This window comes from Rhipicephalus sanguineus, chromosome 4, assembly GCF_013339695.2.
Source record: "Rhipicephalus sanguineus isolate Rsan-2018 chromosome 4, BIME_Rsan_1.4, whole genome shotgun sequence".
NCBI lineage: Eukaryota > Metazoa > Arthropoda > Arachnida > Ixodida > Ixodidae > Rhipicephalus > Rhipicephalus sanguineus.
The window spans coordinates 183120412-183135568 of NC_051179.1; the positions used below are offsets into that span (position 1 = coordinate 183120412).

Below are 15157 nucleotides of genomic sequence, written 5' to 3' on the forward strand. Positions count from 1 at the left end.
GCATTTGACGGAGTCCTGCCGTAGAGACCTACCGCTGTCAGAGAAGAAGAAGCTTCTCTCCGCCGAAATGCGGTGCTTTCGATGCACCTGTAAAGGTCACCGAGAAAGAGATTGCAAGCGTAGAGTTACATGCTCGGGCTGCAAAGGTCGTCATGCAACCACTATGTGGACCCAGACAAGCTACGACGAAAGCTGCGTGAAGACGTCAAAGTGACCGGCGAACTCTCCAGATCTGGCAACACCGAAACGACAACCATGGAAAAGTTTGAGTGGATGTTTCAAGGGAGCACCGAAACCTCATGGTCAAAGACAGTTGACTCCCTATTCATGCACCTGACCACCCGACCAGACAAGTCAAACCGCACAGGATTGGACGAGATCACCCTAAAGGAAAAAGAAACACTCCAGCGCTACGAGACCCGACTCGGAAACCATGTTCAAACCTGCAAAAGTCGGAGCCTGGAGCCGGCCTTTCATGATAACCAAAAGCGAGTCACCCAGGCGAAGGATGCCGCACTACGTGAAGCTCAAGCTGTAAGAAACGTGAACGAGCAGGCCACTTCAATGGAAACTAAGATGGCCGAGCTGCGACTGAATTTGCGCGAGGAGCAGGCTGCTCGTGAGCGGGAGCACAGAGCCCATGAAAACAAGCTGAAGGAACTTCAACGCCTGCTTATCGATGAACGAACTCATCGCGAGAACTTCGAATACAAATTAAAGGAAGCCATGGGGAAACCTGCGCAGGAAGAATTAGTGAAGGAGTACGAGTCCAAAGTGGAGAAGCTCACTCAGGAGTTGGACGAGGTGCGCAAGAAGCTGCGGGGGTTGGAGGAGAAGATGAGACTGATTTTCTCCCTGCTGCTCAAGATGCACCAGTTGGTCGAGGAACAGCGCCATACTTTGGGGACAGAAAAGAAACAGCCAGGACATCGTGTAACGTGTCTGCATCAGCAGACTATTGGAAGTCGGACACAATTGGGTAGCCTGAAGAATCGCCCGAAGGATGATTGGTTGTGCACGCAAGACTGTGCTGCCATCCAGCAAATTCAAGAGCGTCCCTCACTGCTCACACGAGAAGACGCAAACTCACCAAGTGCTGCAAGAATCGGACCCAAGATTACAGAACGGCCTTCCCAGCAAAGAAAACCTGAACGTCAGGACATCGCTGGACCGTTTTGGCAACAGACGCCTGCTGCTGAAACCGTCGCAGCACCATGTGCTGAGAGCCCTGTGGACCTGCTCGCCAACATCCGCGAGCTGGCAGGAGAGGACGTCTTCAGTCTCCATGCCAAAGCACGAGAGAAGCTTCGGCAACTAAAGGAGGAGTCCGAAAATAGAAGGCTGACACCTTCAGGCCACGTCGAGGAAGCGGAAGGATCGACGCGTACGGAGGTAATACAGCAAGCGCCTGACCGTACAGACGAGACACCACTGCGCGGCCGGGAATGTGTTGAATTTCCCGCGTTCAGCTTGCTGGACGAAGAAGACGAGCTTTAGGCCAGCGAGCGCGTGCGCTCGTTCTACCAGCGAGGAAGGAGCCATCTTGACGTTCTGGGCTCATGCAGACGCTAATAAACGTCTGTTTGAGCTTGTAAGTCCGCGTCGGCTGTTATTTGTGCCACATATTTTACAGCCTGGTCGTTAATTCTCACATGGCGAGCGTCGGCGAGCTATTTTTCGATATGGATGAGTGCTACGAGCGAGTCTTCTTGGTATGTATATATATATATATATATATATATATATATATATATATATATATATATATATATATATATATATATATATATATATATATATATATATATTGTTAAGACGTTTATTGACGGCGAGATTTACGGCGACGATGCACAACGACAGAGCGCAGACTCGCAGACTCTCACGAGCACGAGCACGAGGGGCGTGCTCTCCGAGGATAGGCGAAGAGGGTGACCCACTAGGAGGCGCTTGAGAGGACGACCCATTAGAGCGTTCCAATGCTTCTCTACAATTACCCCGGGTACGAAAAGGGATCCGCCTGGCGACCTAAAAGCTGGTCACTATGAGCGGATCATGGTAGAGCTTGAGGCGCTCCACGTTGACAATGTCGCGCCCTCGACGGCGCATGTCGGAAGATGGTTCAATAGGTTCAATCAGGTAGTTGACCGGGGATGTGCGTTCGACGACACGGTAGGGGCCTTCGTATTTTGGTAGTAGTTTGGAAGAGAGGCCAGCTGCAGTGGTAGGAACCGAGAGCCATACGAGCGCTCCAGGGAGGAACGTGGGTGCAGAAGTGTTGGTGGCAGTGCGAATGCTCTTCTGCCGCTCTTGGTCCTGCATAGTAAAGGTCCTGGCAAGCTCGCGACACTCCTCAGCAAGTCTGGCTGTGGCAGAAATAGGCGCACACTCCGATCGATCCGGCGTGTATGGAAGGATTGTGTCGATTGTGTGCGACGGGTGCCTGCCGTACAATAAGAAAAAGGGTGAGAAACCAGTGGTGCTTTGAGGGGCGGTATTGTAGGCGTAGGTGACGAAAGGCAGAATCGAATCCCAATTTGTGTGATCGGCGGCGACGTACATCGATAGCAAGTCGCCGAGCGTGCGGTTAAAGCGTTCGGTGAGGCCATTCGTCTGCGGGTGGTAAGCAGTAGTTTTGCGGTGAACAACGTTGCACTCTTTAGGATGGCTTCGACGACTTCCGACAGGAAGACACGGCCTCGATCGCTGAGCAGCTCCTGCGGTGGACCGTGGCGCAGCATGAACCGGTGGAGCATGAAGGAGGCTACATCGCGCGCTGTAGCCGCGGGGAGGGCGGCAGTTTCGGCGTATCGCGTAAGGTGGTCTACAGCGACGATGGCCCAGCGGTTACCAGCCGACGTCAGAGGAAGTGGCCCATACAAATCGATGCCAACGCGCCCAAACGGCCGGTCAGGGCAAGGTAAAGGCTGTAGACCTGCTGGTGACTGGTGCGTTGAACCTTTGCGGCGCTGACAATCGATGCAGGAGCGAACGAACTTCTGCACGTAGCGGTACATCCCTCGCCAAAAGTACCGTTGGCGAATGCGGTGGTATGTTTTCGATACCCCAGAGTGCGCACACTGCGGATCAGCGTGGAACGATTCGCATATGTCAGAACGGAGACTGCGGGGTATTACTAGTAGCCACTGGCGGCCGTCGGCGTTATAATTGCGTCGGTGAAGGAGGTCGTCGCGAATGGCGAAATGATGGGCTTGACGACGCAACGCGCGAGTGGATGGTGTTGCCGATGCATCAGTGAGCAAGTCTATCAGTGAAGCGATCCACTGATCCTTGCGCTGTTCGGTAGCGATGGTGTGAATGTCGATGGAAGAAACGGCATTGTGAGACATTGAGCTGTGGGTATTGTCGTCAGGCAAGGGGGAGCGCGAGAGTGCGTCGGCGTCAGCATGCTGGCGTCCGTTGCGGTACAGCACGCGGATGTCGTAGTCCTGTAGGCGAAGTGCCCAGCGGGCGAGGCGGCCTGATGGATCCTTCAATGATGACAGCCAGCATAGTGCATGGTGGTCGGTGATGACATCAAATGGGCGACCATACAAATAAGGTCGGAACTTCGTAAGGGCCCAGATAATCGCCAAGCATTCCTTTTCGGTGACGGTGTAATTAGTCTCGGCTTTGGTAAGCGTACGACTTGCATATGCCACGACATATTCAGGGAACCCCGGCTTGCGCTGCCCAAGGACAGCGCCAAGGCCAACACCGCTCGCGTCCGTGTGTACCTCTGTAGGGGCCGTAGGGTCGTAGTGGCGTAGTATGGGAGGCGACGTCAACAAACGACGGAGCTTCGCGAAAGCTTCGTCGCACTCTGACGACCACGAATTGAGCGGCCCATTACTTCCGAGGAGCTTCGTCAGCGGCGATATGATAGTCGCGAAGTTTCGAATGAAGCGCCGAAAGTAGGAACACAGTCCTACGAAACTGCGCAGTTCCTTGACGGACGTAGGTTTGGGGAACTCGGTCACGGCCCGAAGCTTGGCTGGATCGGGGAGAATACCGTCCTTGGACACGACGTAACCGAGTATTGTCAGCTGCCGTGCTGCAAATCGGCACTTCTTTAGATTCAGTTGCAGACCGGCCTCGCTCAAACGCGTCAAAACATGCCGCAGGCGTTGAAGATGCGTAGAGAAGTCCGGAGCGAAAACAACGACGTCGTCGAGGTAGCATAAGCATGTGTGCCATTTCAGGTTGTGCAGAACTGTATCCATCATGCGCTCAAAGGTGGCGGGTGCATTACACGGCCCAAACGGCATGACGTTGAATTCGTACAAGCCGTCGGGCGTGACAAAGGCGGTCTTCGGTCGAGCGTCATCAGCCATGGGTACTTGCCAGTACCCTGAGCGCAAATCGAGAGATGAAAAGAATTCTGCGCCTTGCAGGCTGTCAATTGCGTCGTCTATTCGCGGTAGTGGATACACGTCCTTGCGAGTGATCTTGTTAAGTCGTCGGTAGTCCACACAGAACCGCACAGAACCGTCCTTCTTCGCCACAAGAACGACAGGAGACGCCCAGGGGCTGTTAGAAGGTCGAATAACATCGCGGCGAAGCATCTCGTCGACTTGCTCGTTGATTACACGGCGTTCTGTGGGAGATACGCGATATGGACGTTGCCGCAGTGGCGGCTGGGTGCCAGTGTCGATGCGATGTGTAACGGCGGACGTGCGGCCGAGGGAAGTTTGAGCGACATCGAAAGAAGAGCGAAATTCTTCCAACAGGCCCAGAAGCTGGGAACGCTGGACTGGCGTAAGGTTGTCAGCAATGGAGGAACCAAATACATCAGCGGGTGATGAACCAGACGTGGAAACAGCACCGAGCGTACTGGAACTGTGGCAGTGCATTTCATCTGGTTCGTCCATAACTTGTGCGTCTTCGAGGGGTTCCACGCTACCGAGACATTCCCCTTGCACCAACGTGACACTGTACGGGAATGGATTGATAACAAAAATAGAGGTGCTGCCCTGAGTGACTTGCACTGTCGCGAAAGGCACCAGCAAGCCTTTCCTCGTGCAAACACAGTCAGATGGCGAGAGGAGTGCAACGGTGTCGGAAAGACTTGCGCAGTAGACTGACACCACCGTTGACGAGTTTGCAGGCACCTTGGTGTAGTCTTTGACATGTACCTTGCCCGCAGCCGATGGATTGTCTGCCGGCGTCCAATCAGGGAACGGTGAGAGCTCTATTTCGGCTGGTGCGCAATGAATGACGGCTTCGTGGAGGGAGAGAAAATCCCATCCTAGGATGACGTCGTGAGCGCAGGCTGGAATTATGATCAATTCGATGGCGTACAGAGCATCCTGGATAATGACGCGGGCGGTGCACACCGCTGTAGGGTGAATACTTTGGGCGCTGGCTGTACGGAGGGAGAGACCGGAAAGTGGCGTCGTCACTTTTCGCAGTAATCGGCTAAGTTTGGCGTCCATGACGGATACGGCGGCTCCAGTGTCGATAAGGGCAGATGCGCGAACACCGTCCACAAACACGTCTATCACGTTCGATGGGCTTCGCTGAGGGCTTTCGCAGTTCGATAGCGTCGCAGCCCTTGCCTCGTGGACTGCGACGACTAGTTTTCCTGGTCACGTGAGACCGGACGTGGCCGCATGGGCGACAGTGAGCGACGTCGTGGAGACGGTGAACGGCGGGTAGCTGTAGCGGCGCGGGACGTCGGTGACATAGGCGGCGCTTGGTCATAATAAGGTCGGCTTGATTGGCTGGGCAGGGCTGATGCTACCCGAGGCGGCTCCATGCGATTGCAGTAGCGTGCGACGTGACCGGCGCAACCGCACGCGAAGCAGATGGGGCGGTTGTCGGAAGTGCGCCAGCGGTTCGCGGGTCCCATCCATGTCGCAGAACGGGACGGACGAGACGGCTGCTGATATGAGGGCATTGTGGGCAGGAGTCGGGGCTTGGGGACGACGTCGACGTACGTAGGCGGCACAGCCGCGTCGAAGGCCTGGGGTCCGACGACGGTTTCGGCGTAACTTCGCGGTGCAGCCACAGGAATCGCTGGGGGCGGCCTGGCTACAGCTTGCGCGTAGCTTAGTGGCGCATGCACTGGAGGCGGTTGGTGGTATTCGGGAATGACCTCTGCGATTTCCTGCTGAATCGCTCGGCGGAGAGGAGGCAGGAGGGTAGTGGGCGGCTGGTCAACACGCTGCGGTGGAGCGAAAGCCAGTAGAGAGATCTGGCGGGCAATTTCCTCACGCACGAACGACTTGATTTCGGCGAGCAAGGTGGAGTGGTCGGAAATGGCCGACAAGCCCGCGAGATCAGCATCGCGTGATGGCGGTCGACGGGTCATCAAGCGCTGCCAGCGCAGCTCCTCGTAACTTTGGCACAGCGTGATGACCTCTGCCACTGTGCGAGGGTTTTTGGCCAGCAGCATGGTGAAGGCATCGTCGTCGATGCCTTTCATAACATTCCTGATTCTCTCAGACTCCGGCATGCTCGCGTCGGCTTTTTTGCACAAGTCAAGGATGTCTTCAATGTAGCTCGTGAATGATTCACCGGCCTGCTGTGCCCGTTCACGCAACCACTGTTCGGCTTGCAGCTTACGGACGGCAGGGCGGCCAAACACGTCGACGATGGCGGTCTTGAAATCGGACCACGTCGGGAAATCGGATGCATGGTTGTTGTACCACATGCCTGCCACACCCGCGAGGTAGAAAACCAAGTTGCTCAGCTTGCCTGCTTCGTCCCATTTATTTGGGACACTCACCCGTTCGTAAATCGTGAGCCAGTCCTCCACGTCGGTGCCATCCGCGCCGGTGAAGACAGGAGGGTCACGGATGCGGGGGACACCAGGACAAGTGGTCGGAGCAGGAGGCGGCGTTTGCTGAGCGGCGTCTTGCGGCATGGTAGATGGCACGGTACGGGATCGAAGCTCCAGGGGCATCGAATGGAGACCGAAGTTGTGGTGACGGTACAGCACTCTCCACCACTTTGTTAAGACGTTTATTGACGGCGAGATTGACGGCGACGATGCACAACGACAGAGCGCAGACTCGCAGACTCTCACGAGCACGAGCACGAGGGGCGTGCTCTCCGAGGATAGGCGAAGAGGGTGACCCACTAGGAGGCGCTTCAGAGGACGACCCATTAGAGCGTTCCAATGCTTCTCTACAATATATATATATATATATATATATATATATATATATAGTGCGACGCCCGCTTCTTCTTTTATTTTGAGGTATTCGGGTTTGACCAGCAAAGACAGTTAGCAACGCTCCACGCTGACAATGGCGCAGTGTTCGAGAAGCTTCGCGATTGTAGTAGATCAATTTGAGCAGTTTTATCGACGGGCGACGCTCTGTTCGCCGCTATCGGTGTACGGTGTGTATCGCTGTAGTCTGACTTTCCGTTTCCCGGCCACAAGTTCGGCCAAATGAAGAGGTTCATCTCCGAAACGGCGACTGCCGCCTTCGTCGACCTCATGACACCGTGATAATATATATATATATATATATATATATATATATATATATATATATATATTACTTCCAAGGAGCTTCGTCAGCGGCGATATGATGGTGGCAAAGTTGCGTATGAAACGTCGAAACTAAGAGCACAGTCCTACGAAACTGCGCAGTTCTTTGACGGACGTAGGTTTGGGAAATTCGGCCACGGCCCGAAACTTGGCCGGATCGGGAAGGATTCCGTCCTTGGACACGACGTAGCCTAGGATTGTCAGCTGCCGTGCTGCAAATAGGCACTTCTTCAGGTTCAGTTGGAGGCCGGCGTTGGTCAAACGCGTCAAAACATGCCGCAGACGTTGAAGATGCGTGAAGTCCGGAGCGAAAACGACGACGTCGTCCAGGTAACACAACCACGTGTGCCATTTCAAGTTGCGCAGAACGGTGTCCATCATGCGCTCGAAGGTCGCGGGCGCATTTGCACAGACCAAACGGCATGACGTTGAACTCGTACAAGCCGTCGGGCGTGACAAAGGCTGTCTTCGGTCGAGCATCATCAGCCATGTGTACTTGCCATTACCCCGAGCGCAAATCGAGAGATGAAAAGTATTCTGCTCCTTGGAGGCTGTCAATCGCGTCGTCGATTCGCGGCAGTGGAAACATCCTTCCGAGTGATCTTGTTGAGCCTTCGGTAGTCCGCACAGAAGCGCACAGAACCGTCCTTCTTGGCAACGAGAACAACAGGAGACGCCCACGGGCTGTCCGAGGGTCGAATAACGTCGCGTCGAAGCATATCGTCCACTTGCTCATTAATTACCCGACGTTCTGTGGGAGACACGCGATATGGACGTTGCCGCAGTGGTGGTTGGGCGCCAGTGTCGATGCGATGCGTAACAGCGGACGTGCGGCCGAGAGAAGTTTGCCCGACATCGAAAGAAGAACGAAATTCTTCCAACAGGCACAGAAGCTGGGAACGCTGGACCGACGTAAGGTTGTCAGCAATGGAGGGACCAAATACATCCGCGGGTGAGGAATCAGATGTGGAAACGGCACTGATGGTACGGGAACTGGTGCAGTGCGAGTCATCGGGTGCGTCCAGAACTTGTGCGTCTTCGAGGGGCTCCACTCTGCCGAGACATTCCCCTCGCACCAACGTAACAATGTGCGAGGATGGGTTGGTAACAAAAATAGCGGTGCTACCCTGAGTGACTTGCACGGTCGCGAAAGGTACCAGCAACTCTTTCATTTGGAGGAACTTTGGTATCGTCTTTGACGAGGGTCTTGGTGAATGCCGATGGACTGTCTCCCGGCGTCAAATGTGAGAACGGTGAGAGTTCGAGGGCGGCTGGTGCGCAGTGAATAATGACGTCGTGGCGGGAGATAAAATCCCATCCCAGGATGACGTCGTGGGAGCGTGCAGCAATTATGATGAACTCGACCTCGTACAGAACGTCCTGAATGACGACGCGAGAAGTGCATACTGCTGTAGGCCTAATACTCTGGGAGCTTGCGGTACGGAGGGACATCCCAGAAACTGGCGTCGTCACTTTTCGAAGTAAGCGGCTAAGTTTTACGTCCATAACGAATACGGCGGCTCCAGTGTCGACAAGGGCAGATGCGCGAACACCGTCCACAAACACGTCTATGACATTCGATGGACTTCGCTGAGGGCTTTCACAGTTCGATAGCGTCGCAGCCCTTGCCTCGTGGACTGCGACGACTAGTTTTCCTGCTCTCGTGCGACAGAACGTGGCCGCATTGGTGACAGTGAGCGACGGCGTGGAGACGGAGGGCGGCGAGTGGATGGAGCTGGGCGTGACGTCGGCGACATAGGCGGGTCGTAGAATGCACGGCTGGACTGGCTGTTGGTGGTTGACGCGACTCGAGGCGGCTGCACTCGATGGCAGTAACGGGCCACGTGACCGGCATAACCGCATGCAAAGCAGATGGGCCGATTGTCGGGTGTGCGCCATCGGTTCGCCGGGGAAGGTCCCGCCCACGTCGCAGTATGCGATTGACGGGGCGGCTGCTGAAATGACTGCAAGGTGGGTTGCAGTCGGGGCCTAGGGATGACGGCAGCATACGTAGCCGGCACGCCCGCTTCGAAGGACGGAGGTCTAGCGGCGGCTTCGGCGTAACTCAACGGTGCAGCCGCAGGGATTGCCTGGTGCGTCCTGGCGACAACCTGAGCGTAACTCTGTGGCGCAGGAGCCGGAGGTTGCTAGTGGTACTCAGGCATCACCTCCGCGATTTCCTGCTCAATCGCTCGGCGGATGGGAGGAAGAGGAAGAAGGGTCGTCGACGACTGTTGAACGTGCGGCGGGTGGGCGAAGGCCAGGAGAGAACTGGCGTGCGATTTCCTCGCGCACGAATGCCTTCATTTCTGCCAGCAGCGTGGCCTGGTCAGGTATGGCCGCCAAGCCAGCAAGCTCTTCGTCGCGTGATGGAGAACGACGGGTCATCGAACGTTGCCGGCGGAGCTCCTCGTAGCTCTGGCACAGTGTTATGACCTCGGCCACGGTGGAAGGCTTTTTAGCGAGCAATATGGTGAAGGCATCGTCGTCAATATATATATATATATATATATATATATATATATATATATATATATATATATATATATATATATATATATATATATATATATGTATATGTATATATAAGCCACGAAGACAAATAATTCAGAAAGATTTTTAACACGAAAACGTTTTATGCCGGAATCCACCACGGCTCCACTGACGCATTTCCGTCACGGATATGACGTTGTAAATCTATATAGACTAACGTGTGGCAAAGAAAAAACTAGATGAAAAAGTTCCGCCACCGGAGACGACCTTTGACCCCACGATCCCCAGCGCGCTGCGCGAAACGACTCCGCCACAGACGGCACGTTCCTCATCGTACTAACGGCGTGCTATTTATATACACCACTTGCCGGTGGCGGTACTCAGAGATCGGAGTGCACAGCGTGTTTTCGTTATCACTAGCGACGTGGCGCGAATGGCTCGAATGGCGCGCTTTAAACGTCGTCGCCCGCGCGTTGAGACGAGTGTGCGCCTCTACAGGGCGTGGTTGCTCCTGCGCCCTCGCTATGGTGGCTAGCCACCATACCCTCGCTTATCTTGTACGTCTTGCGCTCTCACCACAAGTTTGCGTTGAAGTTACAGAACAGCACAAAGGTCACTTCGCTCACTGCAGCGGCCGCTTTTGCGAAACGAGCGCGCTGCTCACAAACAAATAAGTTACAACTGTGACAGTTCGCGCTCATACTGTGTATACTTCTGCGTTCGTTTCGTGCGTCCTCCTTAGTATTTGACCAGCGCGCTTTACCTGTCGAGCTGTGACAGTTGTTTTTTTCGCGCTCATCCTGTGTATGTTCGTTCCGTTCGTCCTTTCTGCTTGAGCAGCGCGTTGCAAGTTTCGAGCTGCTTGCCGTTCTTCGCGTGACATAACAACTTGTTGCTATAGCATTCATTCCTTAGCCGTCGGGGCGAAACAATGCACAACAAACGCTCAACTACCTCTGTGAAGACACGTTTTACTTTCGTGTTATACCGATTCCTATGACAGAGGGATCAGCCATGTTTTTTTTCCGCAGCGCTGAATCGAACAGGCGAACTACCGCTCCGTAGCGCGCGGCGCTAGACGGATAGGCCAGGAGACGTACAGCCAGGAGACGTACATGCTAACGGCGAGCTATGTATATACACAATTTGCTTCATCGTGCTTTCTTGGTCACCAGCGAGATGGTGCGAAAAGCGCGAGGGCGCGCTTTAAAGGTCGTCGCCCCGCTCGTTATGATACGCTCGCGCCTCCTACGTCGCCAGGCGCACTTTGCCCTATAAGGCGTGGTCGCCTGCGCGCGCGTTTATCTCGTGAGTGGTTGGTTTGGATCTCTTGTGCTTTCAGCGCGATTTGCGTGCTGAAGTTAAAGAGCGTACGAAGGTCACTTAGCTCGTTGCAATGGCCGCGTTTGCGAAACGAGAACGCTAGTCGAACAGAAACAAGTGACTGTGATAGTTGTTAGTTCGCGCTCGCCCTTTGTTACCTGTGAATTCGTTTCGTGCGTCCTTCTTCATGTTTGAGCAGCGCCCTTTAAGTCTCGAGCTGTGACGTTTGATAGTTCGCGATTATCCAGGGAGTGATTTTTTTCATGCGTCCTTTGCTCTTCAGCGACGCGCTGGAAATTTCGAGCTGCTTTCCGTTCTTCGCATAACTGTCCAATTTGTTGTTATCGTATTCATTGCTTCGCCGTTGCGGCGAAACTATGACTTTTTTTGTGTACCGTCCCTGACTGCATTTCCAGCGGTGCGACGCGATCCATCGCGGGTCCACCATCCGTGCCAGCCTCTCCAAACGTGCGCGCACTGAGGGTTCCATCTCGCAGAAACATGCCGTACACTACACAGAACGCCGAACCACAACACCGCTCGTGTGCTCGGGAGCTCGGGCTGGCTCGGGCACCTCATGCGCAAGTGACCTTGCGCACGTGACGTGCTGATCTGTATGCGTCATCCTGCCCCCTTCGTCATCCTCCCGCTCCAGTGCCGAAGGGGGCAGGGAAGGAATTTGGCTTCCGGAGGCTACAAGGGGCGAGTGGCAAGGGTTTCAAAATCACCTCCTCGCATATTGGTTTCGTGCCGCTTCAAAATATTGGTTTCCTCAGCTCGTAATGAACCAATTTAAAAATTTGTTGTGGGATAATGCTCCTCATTTGGCACTCAACAACTGACACTGTCGAACTACAATTTTTTATGTGTCCTGGTGAGGGGCCCTTTAAGAGTCCGCTAGAACGTTCCACACAAAAAGTATCCCTTCGGCCAACGCATGTGTACTTCTGCCAAGCCTTGCAGCTCAACCCAGTATCTCATGCCCGTGCGCGAGAGGCATGCGTTACGCTGTCACAAGAAGCGCGAGCAGGCACGAGGTTTTGAAGACGCTAAGAGAGCGCAGTGCGTGCACTCACGAGGCACTGCAGACGCTAACACAGCGGCTCGCTGGCTCTCGTGGTGGAAAACTCTCTGAGGCAGTCTCGCTTTCGCTCTCTTTTGTCCTCGTTCGCTCTATCGGTTACGCCGACGCCAACGGCGACGCCGCTCAACTCAGGAACGGGCGCCTAAGAGCTGCACTCTAAAACGCACTATAGACGCGCATGATGCAATCAAGGGTGATTCTGGCATAGGTGAGACCGTGACGAAAAGCAGGATTGCGTTACTGGGCTGGTTGGTACATGCTTCAGACGGGAACAAACAGCGCTGAACAGCGCCCCAGTCGGTCGTTCTCTCACCGTACCCTGTTCAGAGCTGTTTGTTCCCATTTTAATTTAGTGATAGAAAGAATTGCGAACAGTGGAGCACGCGGGCGGCGCGCGGTTCTCATTTCTTTTGACCGCCTCGGTACATGCTAGAATACGTGACGTGCAGGCGTACGGAAACATATAGAACTACATGCAACCATACAACAGATGAACAGTGACCCATCTGTGATTTATTTTGCGCCAGTTTTAACGCGAGAGCGTTAAAGAGCTCCCTTCGATGAAATTTTGGTGTAGGCGGCGGCGACGTTTTTATTTGGGAACGAAAACTCAGCTTTGTCCGTGAGCGAAAATTTCAGGTAGATACAAATAACGAAACAGTTATTCTGTTGAAGTGGGACCGGGGCTTTCAACCGGCGACACCCTCGCTCCGTGGCGCAATGCGGTTAGCCGCTCAGCCACCACGCATACATCCTCTAGCATACATACGGCGAGCTATTTATATACGCCATTTATATACACCAATCATGAAGATGACAGACGGTAGCTGCTAATGGGGCTCTCATTTCTTCCAAGCCTGTTACCAACGGTGCTATTCGTTTCTCTCTCCATACATCCCCTCTCTTCATGTCCTGAGAAGTACGTGAAGCTTTGAGAAAAACAGATCTTACCTGAAGCACCATGATAAGTCGCCAGAGAACCTTGAGAGTAGACAGCTCCATCCAGAAGCCCATGTAACCGCCCACCACTCCCAGCAGCTGCGTTAGCTGCGAGGCATAAATGCGACCTTTAGGGTAGAGATAGATTTTTTTCTATTATCTCGTATCGGATACTATCGACGAAGTCGTTATAAAGGATTTTGGCGGCTCAAGACGCTTTCTACGCGCATATGTGTTTATCACCACGTTCACATCCCAAACGACCGTGAACATACGTACCGATAGTCACGTTGCATCTATCCGCAAGAACTTTTACACTCGACGACAGCTTTTCTTGACAGCACTGTGGAAGCTACAGAATCGAAGCGCATGCCTGCTACCGCGCCACAAAATAGTATTTAGGTTTTCTGATCATTCTCTCATTTGCCTTGCTGAAATAAATGCTGCTTTATTCATTATGAGACCCAATCATTTGTGGGAAGTCGTACGTAAGATACAGTTATTGTTCACTTTGCGATAATGTCTTCCTTTTATTTCCCTTCCTTAGACGGCACCACCTTCTCAGCACGCCCGTTTTCCAAAATAAACAAGGCGTCCATGACGTAGTGGGTCAGTGTCCGGTCGCAAGCGCGCTGTTTAGTTCTCCGAGACAAATATACTCCTAATATGACACTCAAATTTACGCTGAACAATCGAAATGTTTCTCACATTCACATTTTTCGTGTACATATTTTCTAAACGCGTTAACGATGCGAGTGAGAAAAACCGAAATCAGCCGCAAGCTGCCGCACTACTTGGGGAGCCACACAAATATGCAGAAGCCCAGCCTCCGTGGCCTTCGCTCCACTCTCAAGATAAGTCGTCGCAGAGTATACTAACACTTCGCCTGCTAACTTTAAGTGTTAGCTAAAATATTTCAAGCACCTCAAAAATTACCTCAGCGCAGAACTATTTAATCCATGAGCGAATCATTCATTCCTACCATCACGTGTTTAATCCAAACGCCAGCGAGTTTAACCATGCGCCAGTATGCCTAATGTAAGCACCAACAGCTTTTAGTCAAGTCCAAGGCAATTTTATTCAAGCCTACGAAATAGCAAGATGGGGTCTGAAACGGCAGAACTTTTGAAATATATTTGCCATAATACGAAATATAATAATAGGAAGGCGCTATTTTTTAATACATAATCATTATGCAGCTACTACACCGGCGAAATCTGCCTTCCACGCGACGCTTAAAAACACTGGTTGTGACTTCGTTTCGGCTAACGTGATCACATTGCTTTGAAGGGGATGCCACCGATGAAATCTATTGTGGCACCGCGTTCAGCATCTCAGGGTTGAATCAACAAAACAAAACAAGGAAAAACAGCAAAAAAAAACAACAAAAAAACTAATGAAGAAATGGAAGAGCAGAGGTCCGTCGCATTTTATAGATCGCTTTGAAAGGGTTGGAAGAGTTGAGATGTGTTCCTGAAATGTCACCAAAGAAACGGAATCGATGAAACGGAGAAGTGGCTTAAACAACATCTGTCTGTCACGTGACGCCTAGTAAATTGAAACAATTTCATCACTGTACAGTCGATGACTCTGCGACATTGTAACAATGCAAATGGATACCTTTTCCAACTTACTGGCGGTGCACATGAACTATGACAATAAAGAAAGAAACTGCGGAGGCGATTAGGTGGTGGTACTCGCGCGTCGTGTATTGCGCGGGTGAACATTGTCTTTCACACGCGGACCTCAGAGGCCACGTCGAAACAAGCGCGTGGTTGAGATGTGCTACGCCAACACCAGCAACGATCCCAGCTACTAAC

The 15157-nt window shown here is 52.9% G+C and overlaps 1 protein-coding gene across 1 annotated transcript in view; it reads right to left on the reverse strand.

Moving 5' to 3' along the window:
* The window catches only part of LOC125758361 (uncharacterized), an 80987-nt gene that overhangs the window by 21367 nt on the left and 44463 nt on the right, over positions 1–15157 (reverse strand). Inside the window, exon 4 of the mRNA XM_049415439.1 lies at positions 13350–13445. Within this exon, the coding sequence (XP_049271396.1) occupies positions 13350–13445 (96 nt within the window). The remainder of the gene's footprint in view (positions 1–13349; positions 13446–15157) is intronic.